This window comes from Pezoporus flaviventris, unplaced genomic scaffold (genome assembly GCF_033815535.1).
Source record: "Pezoporus flaviventris isolate CSIRO_AGI_PZ_B2104156 unplaced genomic scaffold, CSIRO_AGI_Pfla_v1 ptg000021l, whole genome shotgun sequence".
NCBI classification, from domain to species: Eukaryota; Metazoa; Chordata; class Aves; order Psittaciformes; family Psittacidae; genus Pezoporus; species Pezoporus flaviventris.
This window is the reverse complement of record NW_026892569.1, coordinates 9,043,252-9,059,953: the sequence shown is the minus strand read 5'-3', so window position 1 is coordinate 9,059,953 and position 16,702 is coordinate 9,043,252. Positions and strand designations below refer to the sequence as shown.

The 16,702-nt window shown below is 39.7% G+C and overlaps 1 protein-coding gene across 5 annotated transcripts in view; it reads left to right on the top strand.

The window, feature by feature from the left end:
- ARHGEF3 (Rho guanine nucleotide exchange factor 3) overlaps positions 1-16,702 on the top strand; it is a 121,498-nt gene that overhangs the window by 82,920 nt on the left and 21,876 nt on the right. The window contains exon 1 of one of the 5 annotated variants that reach the window (XM_061455892.1): positions 6,896-7,114. The exons of the other annotated variants lie outside the window; for them this stretch is intronic. Within the exon in view, the coding sequence (XP_061311876.1) occupies positions 7,019-7,114 (96 nt within the window). The 5' untranslated portion in view covers positions 6,896-7,018. Of the gene's footprint in view, positions 1-6,895; positions 7,115-16,702 lie in introns of those variants that run through there. 5 annotated transcript variants of the gene reach the window in all.

Here is a 16,702-nt window from a genome sequence, read left to right as displayed (position 1 = left end):
GAAATCCTGATAGTATTCTTAGGGTATGAGTTCATGAAACAACTTAAGCTGAGATAACAGTTTATAGCTATTAAGAGGAGAAAAATTAGCCTTTCCCCTGTCCTGTCCTTATTTGCACCTGTGTGCTTTTCCATGATTGAGTTTTGGTGCTTTTCTTCTTTGCATTAGAGACAATGATTTCTTACAAAGAAATTTGTTACTCAATTCTCCAGTCAGCAGGAGTGCTCTGGAGAGGAATTCCTGCTTCGAAACTGCCTGTAAACTTAAAAGTATTTTAATTGCATTTAACCTCATTTAAACATCATACAAGCAGTTCCAGTAACTTTCTTTCCCTCAAATGCCTCTTTCAATGTAAAATTTCAGAAAAGGACACTACATTTTGGGTCATTATTTCACCCTCCTGAGAACTTGACAGGCTGTTTAAAACCCCTATCAATAACTCAGTACAGTCCTTCCCGCCTCTTCCTTTTTGCTCTCCGGAGAAAGAACACTTGACAGCTCAACCAACTTCTTTTGTTACAAGTGTTTCCTGTGAAGGGTCATTTTATCCAGCCTCACCCCACCCTGTGCATCCCTCCCCAGGGGCCACCGTGGTGTGTAATCAGTTTGCACTGCTGGGTGGGGTTGAGGGGTGGAGAAGTGTGAATCCATCCTCATTTTCCTAGATGGGACATCACTAGTCTTGAGCTATGGACTGGTCACCCTAACCGTATTTACATATGAATGAGGGGCACTTTAGAAAGAGTTATTATTGTTTTCCTAATGGAAGCTTATGAAGGGAGTGCTTCTGCAATTGTAAGAGAGCATCTTTAACTGCATGGTACTTCCTGTAGTTATCAAAAGTTGCATGGATTTAGCAAAATGCAAACAGACCAACCAAAACACAACAACCTGGCAGGTTGTTTCATCCCTTTGTTTCCCCCTGCAGAATCCTTCCACAGGTCATGTTTATGTGAAGAAAAAATGTATGTGTGTCTTCCTCTGAAAGCCTGCAGGTTGCTTTACAAGCTGGATGTGTGTTATACAATAAAACATTCATGATTATTTGTATGAGAATTGTGTCTCCCCATCAGTGCAACATGAATATACTTCAGTTTAAAGGTGGTATTTTGAAATAGCCATCCTTCACAGTGGAAGACAGTGAAGATTCCTGCTATTAATTGTATTTGATAAAAATTAGGGGAACAGTTCAGGGCATTTTGGCTGCAAATCCCATAACACAGCCCATGATAACATTGGGGAAACGTAACTTTCTCCTTCTCTGACTACTCCATAAGCTGCCCAAATAACTGTCATATGAAAGGCAGTCTTCAAATGAAGAATCTAGACAGAATAGAAATTTGGGGTTCAGTTTTGTAATGTCAGATGTTCCCCAGAGATGTCTGTGTTTGTTCTGCACTGATTTCCCAGGATTAGGACTCTACCTGGAAAAACTACAGCTGTGGTTTCTGAGAGCATATTTTTAATAGTAATCGCTCTGTAATCATATTTTTATTGGAATTTCTCAGCACCAGTGTGTTTAATCAAGTGGCCTTTTCCTAATTTTTATTACCTAGTAAATTGCAACTCCTTATTACCATGCATACGTACAAGCCGTATTTGCAATGAAGAGATTGCAGAGTTTTGAACAGCTGTGTAACTGCCTGAAAAATACCCTTTATCTAGCAGTTTATATGCTTTCTACCTACTCATCACTGTCAGTGTTTCTGCATTCCAGCTCCCGAGCAGATACAGATTTATAATGTTTGGTTGAAATGGCCACTTCAGAAGTTTTCTTTTGGCTGTTTGCATGTGGTTGTGGTGTTTGGTTGTTATTATTTGTTTTGTTTTCTGAAAGGAAAGCTTCCTAATGATTACCCTGAAGAAGTACTGGAGTGTGGTGTCCCTGCCCATGGCAGGGGGATTGCAACTAGGTGATCTTTACGGTCCCTTTCAACCCAAACCATTCTGTGATTCTGTGTTGAGCAAAGGCTTGAGAAATACTCAGTAAGTGCAAAATTGTGGTTTTATGTGTACCATCAGCTTGGTTAACTTTTACTGGCTATTTCAGGATGGTAGGAATAGTAGGGTAATTGCTTTGAATATTCTTAGTGAAATTGTACCTCTCCTGGGCAGTGGCTTCTGCTGGTTTCTTTTCCCTTCTTTCCTTTCCCCTCTTTCCCTTTTTTTGTTTATTTTTGTTTCGTGAAACAAAATACATAGGATAGGTGCATATACATATATATATATATATATATATATATAGATATGCATTTCTTCATGAAGTGCAGACTATTCCATAAACATGGAGTAACTTAGCTGGACAGTAGAGCTACTTAACGTGACCTGGAGGCTACTGGATAACTTGATATTCTTACAGCAGTTAATCTGTTTTGAAAACAAAGGAAATGGTCTGTTCATTGTTCTTAATGTAATTTTCTTAAAATCAGCTGGGAATATAGAATATCAGAAGATGACAGTGATAGCACAGTTAGTTTTGTTGTTGTTTGGATATTTTTAAAGCATTATACCTTTCCTTAAATTCTTGTCGTTACTGGAAACTTGTCACATAGGCATAGATGCTTTCTTGGTGAAATATATGTGCATAAGTGTGTATTTCTAAGTCATCAGAATGACAGATGAAAAAGAAAAGCTCCCACAAATATGAACCACAGGAGAAATAGTTACTCGTTTTGGTTTTGCTTTGTTAGTTGTAATTAAGAAAAGAGATAATTAGACTGAATTGTGGCAACTAAGGCGAGGTGGATTCTTAGGCGTAAGAGTCAAACACAGACCTAAACTAAGCCAAGGTCTGTTTTACATGGGGTGAGGGAAGAAAAGCAGAGGCAGGCAGACAGGCGTTCGGAGTTTTTAATTTCTTGGCATAACAATATTTTACTAAAAAATAATTGTATTTATGTGATTTTATTATTTTAACAGCTTGGGAAAACAGATTTTGACTTTTAATGGGGAAAGCACTAGCATTAACATATCAGGAAGAAGGAAGTAATTGAGATCTGAGTGTAGACAACTCAAAATATTTGTTTAATCACAGATTCTGCATTTTTGCCCCAAGGGCAGTTAAATCATGTTGGCAAAGATCATGTTAAAACATGTATTTTGTTGTAAACATGTCATGTAATGTTGTAAACAACACAACAAAAACATCATCTCAAATCTTTAAACTGTTTGTGGGTTTTCTTTCTTAGCAGAGTTCAGCTTCAATTGATGATCTTTCTCTTCCACTGAAGTTCTTAAAGCCCATGACTTTGATGTTTGAAGATTCTTCGCTCCATTGGGCCTTTCCTTATTTAAACATTTAGATTAAATGTTTCAGTGCTTTTGTGACTGCTTAGCATAATGGCTTCTTAACTGTCCTTTAAAAGGAATCAGGGCTTTCTGTTGTTGTTTTATATTCTTTTGCCCTATTTTGGATCCTTTGAGAAATCTTTAATCAACTGCATTTTAATTTTAAAATGACTGATGAAAGCCATATGAATCTCAAAGATTAGCATAAGATGAAAAGGAATACTAGCCACATATGAAGACATTTTAAGGTTCAAAACCTAAATATTTCAAAGGACTTTGCCATGCAGACAGATGCTTTTGCAATAATTGCTTCAGTATTAAGTTTTGAATGTGTGAGGAAACCAACTAGAGGCATGATGTGCACAAGACAGCCACAGAGCAACTCTTGTCAGTGAACCTCAGTCCAAAACCAGGTCAACAGTGGTAGAAACCTTTCTTAAGCACTACTTTCCAGAGTTAACACATAGTTTAGTTACTTCTCCCTGACAGACAGGTTATCTCTCAGACTAAATTGCACCTTTGGAGCAAAGAAAACAACTACAAAACCAAACCAAACCCATAAAAAAATCACTTCTAGAAATGGGAAAACTGATGCACTGGTCTGCTGTGCAATCTAGTCACTAGCATTGGTTTTTCTTGTATACTAGTTTATTTTTTGAAAGTAGTTTGCTAGCTGGCAATTCAAATCCATGTTTTGTATTGCTAGGGTAGATTTTTAGTCTAATTTTTTGGATGAGTGGACTCACTGGCTCCAGTCTTACAAGGTTCCTTAGTGGTATCACTGAAACCTTTATTTCTCCAGCTGTTAACTGGAGTTGACTAGAGAGTCTTTCAGCCATGAGTTTACGAACTGGCATTTGGTTCTGCTTGGGCGGGCGGGCATATACACACACTACAGTGACTACTGCAATCTAAATTAATGTGGAAATGGAATGTAAATGTAAATCAGTTCTGACTAAGTTCATAAGATCTTTCCGAATGGGCTCCAAATGTTGGGTTTTGATACGCAATACAGAAGGGTCTTAGTGCCATGACTTAACTGACTTAGTTTTGATTAGGAATGCACATAGCATTCTACAGGCAAATTCAGTTCTCTGGAAGAGATAATTGTTTGAAATTGTACCATCGTGTTACTCCATCAGATATGGTGCTTATAAAGTTAGGTGCTATTCCTCACGAACTTTAGGTCCAAATTTCTGTTTTAAAACCACAGTTACACTTTTCTGGTGAAGTAAGCAAACATCCAAAGAGTCAAATGAATCCTGGTTTAGACATTAACTGAAGTGTACCTTGTAGGTGCAAGATACTTTGAAACTTACTGATACGAAGTTTTTTGAGTCTTAAGACAGATTTTCCTCTTGTTTCTCAAGAATGCTTGGTCAAGCTGAAGTGTACTGGCCTGATTAATGGAGAAATGACAGAATCTTGGCATATTTTTTTACATGTATAAACCAAAGTTCATTATTTCAGTCTGCAAACCGGTACACTCTTGTTCTGTGTGAAGTGCTCTTTATGCTGTGAAGCATGTTACAGGATTAGAGTGCTTTGAGGGCAAGCCCTGAAGGCATTTTGTCTAACTGATTTAAGTGAAGCTGAGTTTTAAAATGGTGTTAGCATAAACATTCATAAACATACACAGATCAATCAAGGTTTCTTGGGCCTAAACGGTTAAAGAGCAGCTGCAGATTTCTCAGGAGATTCTTGACCATTCTGTATAACCTGTGTGTGTCAGTGTTCTGATGTGGTTGAAATGTGAGAAGAAACCATCCACCATTACAGACAGTACTCAGAGGTATGTCCTCTGAATGTCACACCAAGGAAGACTTTCAGAAATGAATGCATGTTCATGTGAATGAAGTAATTGTTTGTGGCTTCAGAAGTTCTCAGGTAAAATGGGTAATCTTCAAATTAAATGCTACGTTCTTTTCATACATTTTGAAATACGGAAAGGAAGGGGGCTGCAGCAAAGATTAGTCTAACCTCATACCCAGTCTCCAGTGGGGGTCAGCAGTAGATGCTTAGGGAAGAGTGCAGAACAGAAATAGCCTGTTATGATACTTCCCCAAAACACTGTCCCAGTAACCAAGGACTTGTGTTTGAGAAGCTTTCATAGCAGTATCTTCTGATGAATGCTTCTGCTGTATATAACAAAGAAATTGTACATAATGTGAAGAAGTAGCTCCTTTTTCTTTGCTCTGAATCTGTCACCATCTGGTTTAGTCTGATGCACTGTGTTTTTTCCCTTCTAGTTGAATGCAGTGAAATACCATTCTCTGTTTGCTTCCTCTGTCACCCATGGGTGGTAGATACTTTATCAAGCCTGCTCTGATGTCTCTCTCTTCTCTGAAATTTCCCGTCTGCTTAAGTATTCTCCTCATCCACCTCTGATGGAGAAGCGATGCTACATGTTAACATTCAATATGTTAAAAGGTCATGTTTTCTTGTAGAATGATTGAACATCTAGAAGGATCTTCAACTTTGTTCTAGCGATTCTGCAGAATTGCAGTGTTGGGAAACTAGTGGGTTTTTTGTTTTATGGGCAGACTAGTACAGAATAGGGAGGTCTACATAACAGGCAGCAGGATAGCAGATAGTACGTCTGCCTATACTGTGGTTACTCTGGAAAAGGCCTAAGAGGGTAAGTGTGAGATACTTCATATGTTTGGGATACTGGTGAAGCCCAAGGAAGGTGCCTAAATGCAGACTGCCTGCCACTTGACTAAGGTTATTCTAAAGACATCATTATCTGATTAACAACCTTTATGAAAATAAATGCTTGTAAAGCAACATCCATCAGTCTGCCTTTAAAACCAGTTAATTCTTTCAAGATCTGTGCAGTTATTCTTGGTTGTTTCCCTTTGGCTGAAAATATCCTTCCCTCCTCCCTGTGTCCAGCTTCCTTCTCAGTTTCCTTTTCCTTGTCTCCCGTACATGGTTTTTGTCAGATCAGTCCTATATTGCAGACAGGCCCTGATGCTTCCTCTCTCTTTTCAGGAAATTTTCACTACCTTTGTCCGAAGGTAGACATCCAAGAGAGTTTGCCTGGCTGCACAGACACTGAAATGGCCTATGAGATAGGTTAGGCAAAGGTATTTTCCACTTTCTCAGCTTGTTACAATGAGGGGTGCGGGCAGGGGAGCTCCTTGGCTAAACAATAGCAACAAAAATGGAACTTTAAAAACACAAGAAACAAAACTCCAGTTTGCCAGACAGGAAAAAGCAACAATATGGGGGAAGAAAAACGGAAAAGGCAGTAAGCAATGCTGTATGTTGTGGCAGCACAACGTGATGGAGCATTCCTTCTCCCATGAGCACGCAGAATGGAGGTGCCGGTGCCAGTCTGTGCTTGGGCCGTGACTGCTGTGCCACTTGGGGCTGTTGGCTGCCAGGCTGTCCTGCGCTCTGCCGGAGGCCGAGCAGCCCAGCCGTGACCGAGCTGCAGTCCCCCCGAGAGGACTCTGGTTTCCGGCGGCCCCGTGAGGGGGCCCGGCCGCAGCGGGGGAACGACCCCTGACGGGCCAAGCCGCAGCATCCTGCGGGCAGCCCAGGCGCTCCTCCCGCCGGCGCCGTGGCCCCGCCCCGCCCCGCCCGCCCTCAGGAGGTGTCGCGGTGCGGCGCTCGCACAGCTCGGCGGTGGCGGGTGCCGTGAGGGGCGGCTTGGCTTCGTCTTGGGTCCTGTGCTCGGACAGAAGCAGCGGTGACCCCCGAAACCGCGCCTCCGGCAGCCACGATGGTGGCCAAGGACTATCCCTTTTACCTCTCCGTCAAGAGGGCAAACTGTGCCCTGGAAGTGCAGCCGGTGACCAGCCCAGCTAAGGAGACGGAGGTACTTTAACCTACTGCTGACGCGGTGCCAGCTTTATTTTTCTTTATGCTGTGATCTGCATTGCTTTGGGGAAAAGTAACGTGCTCTGAAAATAGGCTTCTGTGTGTAGATACCTGGTCTGAGGCATCCTTTGCTGCCTTGTCTACATATTGAGATAAAGGATGGAAAACAAAAGAATGGAGATTTTTGTCTTCTGTCACTTTAAGAATGCAGATTAATCTTTTAAGTAGCTAATTGAGAAATACCCGGTTTAGATCTTTAGTTTGGGGTATTTATATGTATTTTAATCCAGGGCTAACTATTGCTTACAAACTGTTAACCTGGCGCAGGAACCAAGAGGGGATCTGTAAAACTGTGTTTTAAAGTGTTACTGGTCTTTTCCTCATTAGAAATAAACCAAGAAATTAATGCGGTAATACAGTTATCTGTAAACTCTGTCCTACATCAGCAGGTTGACTCTTCTGTTTCTTAAAAAGTAGGAAGTCTTTTTTGGTGACATTAAAACTCAAATTCATTAACCCAGACTCAACATATTCACTTGCAAAAATTCTCACACATGGTGGAATGTTTCAGGAACAAACGTTTGTGAAAGACTTAAATATTCGATACTTCAGGTTAATGTTTTGTGTGCTGGTTTGGAAAGACAACAGTGACCTGAAGGATTCTGCCTGGCTCTGCTGGAGGAAGGACAGAATTTCCTTCTGGAAGTTTTTATCACTTAAATATATAGCTGCTTCATTGGTCTTGTTTGCTGAGTAACTTGAAGACAACTTACTGAATTGGGTGCAGTTAATACAACTGCATCAAAGATTAATTACTTCCAGCATCTGAAGTATAAGTAAGATGATCTAAGTGACCCTATTTAATCATGATGCTTTAGCTAAGAGCAAATAAGATGCTGCACTCTTGTTTTTCTGTTCCCCCTTACAAAAAGGGATATAATTATTGCAGTAAATGAAAGAGGAAATTTTTTCAACTGTGTATTTTTGAAAAGTAACACCCTGAGTGTGTCTGTGTATGGTTCTCTTGGGATGCTCATTTGGTAACTATGGTATTGAAGTATGGTTTTAGCCTTTACTGTATGAACGATTTTTGTGAATGAATGGAATTGTTAAATCTGAAGAGCTGGGGTGTTGCACTCTCACAGTTAGGAAGGGCAGCTTGGTTATATTCAAGTTTCAAAGAAGTCTCAGTGAAAGCTTAGAGCATGAGGAAGTATCTAATAACACATGTGATCCATCAAAATTACAATGTGCAAACAGTTGTTCTGGATTTATAATCTTCCAGTTTGTGTTTCCTGCAACTAATAAAATGCACCCTATGCATTCAGGCTGTTTTCTGCGAGTCGGAGGTACTTGCGGCATTCTGAAAAAGAAAGTTCTAAACAGTCTGTTTGCCTTAGGAGGGTATGAGAAGACCACCTGCCACTGCAAACATTTGGTTAAGAAAGCAGAAATAAAAAGTATTCTTTGGGAAAGGCGATACAAAGATAGGTGTATGCAGCCTGTTTCTTTGTGATCTGTATGTATGGGGTGAGAAATCCGCATTTCTTCTCAAGCTCTCATGTTAAGTTCTTCCACCCTTTGGTATTTACAAAGCTAAATAAAAGCTACTGGGCGCCTTCTACCACAATTTAGTGTTACTACACCAGAAAGCCAGCTTGCTGTGTAGGGGTTATGAATTTCTTGGCTTTGAAAACCTGAGTTTCATTTTAATTGTTAAAGTGGGTTGATTTATTTAATAACCTAACTTGTGCATAAATGTCTGTGTGGAATAGAACAGATTATCTGCAATATAGATGTCGTGTTTTGCTTTTAAATCAGAACTCGTGATTATAAATTCCTGTGACTATTAAACAATATTTTAGTGTTTGATTTTTAAAAATACAAAATATAGTCTGGAGATGAATAGTACTTACATGGGATGAAATTCAGCAAAAATCTTGAGCAAATACTGTACTGTTGATTTTTTCCTAAATTTTCAGCTGGAGGTCTCTGGGTAAGAAGCCAAAGCTTATTGGCAGTAGATTAATTCTTCTGTATTGGGCTTCACTTGGAGCCAGCAGAGCAGCTGCGGAAATCTAGGGATATTTTTGAGGAACAAGTTAGTGGTAGAAAAAGAGAAGAGAGCAAAGGTTTTCTATTTACAGTTCTTCATTTAAGCCACACCAGCTTCCTTGGCGTAAACTCCATAGAAGTCGCACAGTCACAAAACAATGACAAATGAAATGTCCAAAATGTATGTGAACAGTAAAAGTCTGGATGCTGAGAAAAGGGTAGTGTACCTCCAGTCAGAGTACAGTTATCTTTCTAAATACATACCCCATATCAAATACTGTGCTGCGGTTTGGGTGCAAAAGGTACACAGGTGTTGGGCTCTTTCCAGCTTTTACATAATCCAAAAATAGAGATAGTAAAACTTGAAATTTACTTGCTTTAAGAGATAAAAAGCCCCACATCTTTCCCAATGATAAATAGCATTTTCTTTCACTAATGAAGGCAACTCCCTTCTCACCCCCTCTAAAGGAAACAAAGTGAAGCACAGCCAGTGGGGTGGGCAGCAGATAAGAAAGAGCATGCATAATCACAGATTGAGGTTTAAAGGTCTGAACGTGAAGTCATGGGAAGACATGAATCCCTTGGAGTAAGGACATTCCGTTCTGCTATGCAGGATCTAATACAGTCCCTAGGTTGAAGTTCTAAAGAGTACAGCAGTGGCACAGAATTCCTTTGCACCTCCGGTAGATTGTATGTCTGCTTACATCTCTTGCACTTCAGAAATCTTAGATCTAGGAATCAGAGCTGTTTGCAATCTGTCTTTTGTTGTCTCCTGATATCCTTGCCGTGTTGATGTACAGGAGGTGTAGGCTGCCTCAACTCGGGGCTGTGTTTAATTCAGCATGGGGAGTGGAAGAAGGCTAACCTGAAGGGTAAGCCGCAGATCTCTAGGCCATGGCACGTCATTAACATGAGAAACAGGCGTGGAGCCAGGGGGAGAGGGACCAGAAGATTGTGAGATAAACTGCAAGTCATGAATTTTCTGTTGATCTTCATAAATGTACGTATTTAATTCTCAATGAAATATTAGCAAATTGCAGTTTTGGTATATTTTAGGTGGGTTCATCTGCAGTGTAACTGAAGTGAGCTAAATGTGGAAACATGTCAAACACCCATATGGAATTGCTGATCTGTTCTGCTTAATGGCAATTTGAAACAAACAGCTTGCCTTTGTTTTTCCATTCAGTAACTCACCGTATGATGTCTGCTTATTAATTGGCAGGCCAGCTTCATATGCAGTATGTTCTAGAATGGAAAAGGTCTTTCTTAGGTAGCCTGCACAAGCAGCTTCTAATGAGAGGAAATGCAGAATTTAATCAATTCTGCATTAGCTGTCTGGGTTTTTCAGAGTTTCTGTTGCTTGTGCTAATTCACCTCAGTGTGAGGTTTTTCTGTTAATTTGCCTTCATTTCCTAACTCCTGGTAGATATATTGATTTCTGGGTATTGCAGACATGAATGATCAGTCAGGATAGCCGGATGCAACTTGTTCTTATGCTGCTGACACTTTGGTGGTTCTGTCTTACATACAGCAAATGAAATCTGAGGTCTTGAGGGTGGTGACTATCGAGGGCAGCCTGTTTGTGGCAAGAAGCCAATCTCTGATGGACACACGATGCGACAGCATGTTGCAAACTTGAGCTTTTTTTTTTTTTGACTGAGAATACTTCACCACTTCTCCATATGGCTTTTCATTGTACCACAACTCTTGTTTCAGGTCATCTTTGTAACACTGTGATTAAAACAAAATGTCTCTGGATTTTGCTTTATTTGCTTGCTGGTTCTTTGGAGACTTGCAGCGGAGCAGTAACAAACCTCCTCCTGCCCCCATCAGAGAGCCCAGGTGACGGATAGAAGCTTATGGATTTAAAAGTTGTATCACTGATACACACAGTTTATTGGATGATCAAGTTGTCTTTATGCATTAATTTACTTGAATCGCGCAGTAAATTCTTCTTGTGATGCTGGCAGTTTACTGGTGGATTTGTGTGGCCAATTACATTTACCTTTGTGCAGCACTAAAATTAGAGCTGCTTTAGGGTCACCTGCTTTGTTTGTCTTGACCATCAGCCTCAGCTCTTAAAGAGTGACTGTTCTAGAATTTCCCAATCAGAATATTTCTGTGATGCTATTAAGCAAAGGCAAATTCTGTGCTGTTTCAAGTAGTCTCTGCTGGTGCCAATAGCAATTGGAAATGTTGGTCTAGTTTTAGAATTGCTTCTCTCTCAAGATGCAAAAGGCCTGAGATGCCGGGGTAATTTATTTTTAGGTTAAGTGTTTGCTGTATTAAGAGACTCTTTTGTAACATAGGTTGTTTTTCCTATATTTGACCTTTTTTGTTTGTTCTGTTGGGTTTTTTTTAATCCTGTTGAAGGTTAAATACTGATAACATCCTGTGGAACAGAGCTTGAATGTGTTTGGGTTGGTTTCTTTTTCTATTGAACTCCAAGTTTTGGGGGCATTTATTAGAACTGTTTAATCTTAGGCCAATTTAACTGGTAGCAGACTAATAAAAATAATAATATTGGGCTTCCTGCCATGACAAATGTTGACTTACCCTTATAAAGTAGACTAAAAACTAATAACCTTTAAAGTATAGGAGGATGAAAACGTAGCCAGTTACATCAAGTCTGAAACAGAGTGGTTCTGTTTCAGTTTGCTGGCAATGCTTGTGAATTAGGTTTGAAACAAAGGTTACTGTACTGCTTCAATTTATAGTGTCTTCCATTTATTACACTGTTAACTCTTTGGGGACTAATTTAAGTGGAAACATTTTACACTAATGAATGCTCCCATAGCACAGAATGAATGCTTTGGTTATCTGTTTGCTTTGGTTCACAAACAGAAAGTAGATCAAATAGGGGAAAATAATAACCAGCGTATTCTTTATAAAATGTCAAAGTTAGCTACCCCAAATCCAGAATTACTGCTGTACATAATGATCTCAGAACTTGCTGAATTCCAGCAAGGCATTGCCAATTCTGGCTGGTTTGTACATGGATTGAGAGAAAATTTGTTTGCCTTTGAAGGTAAGTGGGGTAGATTCTAATAAGCTCCTGTACCAGTTTCCACCTAGCACTTATCTTCTGGGTTGCCTTAAAAATCTCTGTAATTTCATTTTGTTGAGTTTGTTTTTAAATACAAGCAGAAAAATCAACACAATGTAGTCACAGTAGTGCTGCATGTGGGATGAAGACACAAGTGTAATGACCCCTCAGGGAAATATTTTCCCTTGTTTGTCAAATTCAGCACCAGTTTTCCGACATGGAGACTGTTGTTGAATTTGCTGATAAGAGATGGGAGACGCAGGTGGAAAAACAATCATACCAGCAGTGAACATACGTTTGCTTTTACTGTTCACTGGGAGGAAATGAGTGGCTAAGGCGGTCAGGAGCATAGAGTGAAAGAGTTTTGAAGTGAGGTACTGAAGCAAATGAAGACCTTTCATATGGTTCTTAGACTCCTATTCGGTGCTCTTCAATATGTGTTATCCAGGTCATTGGTTCTGCTGTTCTTAGGGCAATATAAAGGGAACTTGGCCTAGTTCTTTGTTTGCTTTCCTTCTGTTTGTTAGAAAATGAAACCAAATCTTTTGCTAGAGTTATTTATTCATCAAAGTGTGCTAATTAAGCGGTGGGTGGTCTTGTGGAATGACAATGTATAGAAAACTAATCGATATGATTAAATTGATTTAACTCACTCTGACACTGCTTTGAACTTTGAAAAAAAAATCTATTCTTTACATAAACTAGTAAGAGAGATGTTTTATTTTGTGGATAAAGAGCACAAGAAGTATTAGCTTCTTCCCCTAAATAGCCTACTAGAAGCTTTCATATCTGTGTAGTGTGTTATTAGATATATCCAGTTATAAGGTGCTGGCTTCACTGATGAAGAAATAAAAATAACGTTAACTTAGCTGTCAGTACATTGCAGCTAATATAAGTGCCTACTTCTTTAGAGGATCTACTATCTTCTGTGGTGGCTGAATGCTTAGCTTGCCCCAGGAGCAGGTGTAGGATGTTAAAAAAAGGCAGGCTTTTAAATGGTAATCCATGTGCATTAGAGCCAAAACTAGTGATAACAAAAGTTCTCTTTTTGGTAATATGTTGTTTTTTTGAAATTACTGTATCAGTTTTAGAAAGTGACACTTCATTCACTTACACAAGGTGAAAAGACTTACATTTTAGTGAAGAAGGAGTTGGCAGAATTTACTCAGGAGAGTATTGCTGTAGTAGCACCATAGTGAAGCCTCTTGCTGTATGCATTTCCCAGCTGACCAACAGCAGAAGGCTTTTCTTTTTTTTTTTGCTGAGTTACATTTGAAAAGCTAGAGGTTTCTGACTCAGATGTCTAAATCATTAGGTCAGAATTTAATATGTCAAAGATACTAGAAATACAACTGTACATACATATAGGATCTATAGAATAAATTGCAGTGAATAAGAGATCTAGAGCACTGTGTCCTTCATTCCAAATCAGAAGAATGGTGAGGCATGACATCTTTAAAACATCTTATCTGAATTCTCAGTCTTAACTTGGTGATAATCAGTGATCATGCCTTGTGATTACTCTGATCTTTCTTTCTATGAATTTTTAAAAATGTGTATGATAAAAATACACTCTTTCGTAAGGACACAGTAGTTGTTTGAGATGTCCACTGTGTGGTTTCCAGAACTGTCAGAGTTTAGACACAGGTTTACTGCTTTTATCAATTTGTTCACAGTTTCAAGAGTTCTTTTTGAGGCTATGTATATATACACAGTATTTCCAGCTTTGTTTTTTTTGCTCTCTGAAGTCAAACGTTACCAAAGTCATCTTGAGTTCAAATACACACCTCCCTCCAAAAGCCATCTGCTCTTTGTTCTAGCCTAGTCAGGTATTAATTTGATTTCACTTGACTGTTCAGCCTTTGAAGTTCCTGCACTCGTGTTTCCCTCAGCTTTATTTAGCCTTATATCAAATTTAAAGCCCTGTCAGATTAACATTACTTGTTCACATACACCAGCTCCACATTTTGGAAACTCTGCCAAATTGTAGTCTGGATCTTTTGTTTTCTAACTTACTTCCCATATTGTTTTGGCAAGCTTTCCTTGACTCTGAAAATGCCATCTAACACTTAGTAATTCCCAAACTCTGAAATGATGCTTTAATACCAGTAATAACAACTCTGAACTGTGAGGCAAAGCATTTTAACTCCTGAATTTCTTGTGTCATAATGTGGCCCAGTTCCCAGTTTGGACAGGTGATGGTTTTTGCAAGTGGATCCAGCCATTAAATCCTATCTCTCAATCCCATCTGCTTCAAAGCTCACTGAACCAGGAGAGAAGGAGGAGTGATGACCTTGGGTAACTCTTGAGTCTTCTGGGCACACTGAGAGGTACAGACCAGAGTCTGATGTTCATTCTTCCTGAATAGTATGCCCTTACTGGAGCCTCTTCACTCTGGCCAGACACCGGAATCACAGTTCCGCAGTCCTGTGTGCTTAGATTCATACTCTGAAAGGCTTCATGACTGCGAGACCCCTGGTTAACCAGAATATCAGAAGTTTTACAGAGACAAATTAGTAAAATAATGAGCACAGGTACCAGGAATTCCTAACCACAAGTACTCTATTATTGTAAAAATAATCAGGTAAAATTGAAGAGGCTTGGGAAGCAGCATCTGAAATGCAGCTCCCTGATCTTATTGGGCTAATGTGCAAGTGCAGCTCCTGGTCAGTATCTCTGGGTAAAGCAGAATAGTTCACACACTCTCCTCTTTCCATTTGATCTCTTGGTTGTACAGAACAGAGCCCATGGTAAGACAAACAGCATCTGTTTAAAGCTTTGTTTTTTATGCACTTGACTGGAGTTTTCCCTGTCCAGATCACTGGTCTCAGTGGTCTGTTCAGCTTCTCTTTGATGCTGGTTTGGAGAGGTGACACAGCTTGAGAATAAGGGTACTAGTGAAAGGGGAGGTAGAGGCAGAGTGGATGTAGACCATGCCACAGAAACACTGTGAACGTCCAACAGTTTCAGTATTGCTATCTCACAGGTTTAGAATTGCTCAGGTAGTACAGAGTTTTCATTGCACAGTCAAAGCCTTACTTCTACAAACTTTATTATTCCACACTGGAGGCAGTGACTCAGTGCAGTTTGCTCTTGGTTTTAGACTTATCTGAGAGAGATGACACCTGGAACACTAAGGTTTGGTGAGTTTTCACTCCCAGTTAAGTATCTTAACCCTACCAGACAGCTTCTAAAGCAGGATGAAAATCAAGTTAGAAGTATACTGAAAGCTTTACCCATAATTAAAAAGTCATGATTAACAAGATTTACTTTCAGAACTCATTGGTAGGGGTGTCAAGTAACCTGAAATCATTTTATTGGAGAAAATCCTGTAATAATGCTGATCTCTCTTAATAAATTTGAATTCCTAATTTGAACTATATGTTTAGCTGTTTTGAATTCTGATCCGATTTTTTCAGTGTGAGATCAGAATACGGTGCATTCATTGCATGAGGAATTCAAAAGTGGGGTGTTGGCACAGAAGGGGCGGGACCTTGGCAGGCGTACCTCCAGAATCCATCATCTCCCTTTCCTTTCCTGCTTAGAGAAGTGCTGACCTCTGGTGGCTTGCAAGCAGAACCTCTAGAAGACCTTAATGTTTTCTGATGGTGGCTGAATCTCTATTTGGAGTTCCCTGTCCATAACAAATGTTTTTATTTTCAGTCAAGTTTTGCAGCAGGAACATGAGTAAAAATTATACTGTCTTAGCATTTTCCTCCTTGAAATGGATGGGCAAGTTTTAAAGGGCTGGTGGCAGATCTACTGTGTTCCCCCTGAACTGTAGGTATCCTGGGGTAGGAAACAGTGCAGGTTTCAAAGAGCCTTCAGGCTGTCTGGCCTGAAGAAGAGGAAACTGAGTTTCTTCATTCCACTTCTTCCCACACTCCAAGAGAAAGAAGTTTATTTCCGTTCTTTTTACCCAGGCTGATTTTTCTCCAGTGTTATGCATCAGCCTTCACAGCTGCCTGGGGTTTATGTGCCCCACACTGCAGAGCAAATTAGGTCCTGTTCTGAGTGCTTAGCCTACAGGCTTAGGCTAGTAACTAACAAACTGCACACACACAGTATTTGGATGTATGCAGACAAGGATGGACTGACTTGCTGTTACTTCCTTATTTTTAAGCACTGCTCAAAGTTTCATTCAAGTTTTTTGCAGCACATTCATGTGAAATGCTGCAGGGATGCACTGAAATATGGTTTTACTTCCTTTGTGATTTTTATTTGCTGACAGCAGACTCCTCAGAAAATTATCCAAGGCCTTCTGAACTTAGTTTTGTTATAGGTTAAGGCTGAAAGATTGCCAAATTGTGAACAGATCACAGTGTGTGTGGAAATGGTCTTGCAGACTATGGGGAATGTTTAACTTTCAGAAAGCAAGATATGGCTATGTGACACTATGATAGATAAATCTGTGCTTTTCTTGAATGAGTTTTGCCTTTCAACCAAACAGTATACACATAGTAGCAAAGTTGTAAGATAACAGGA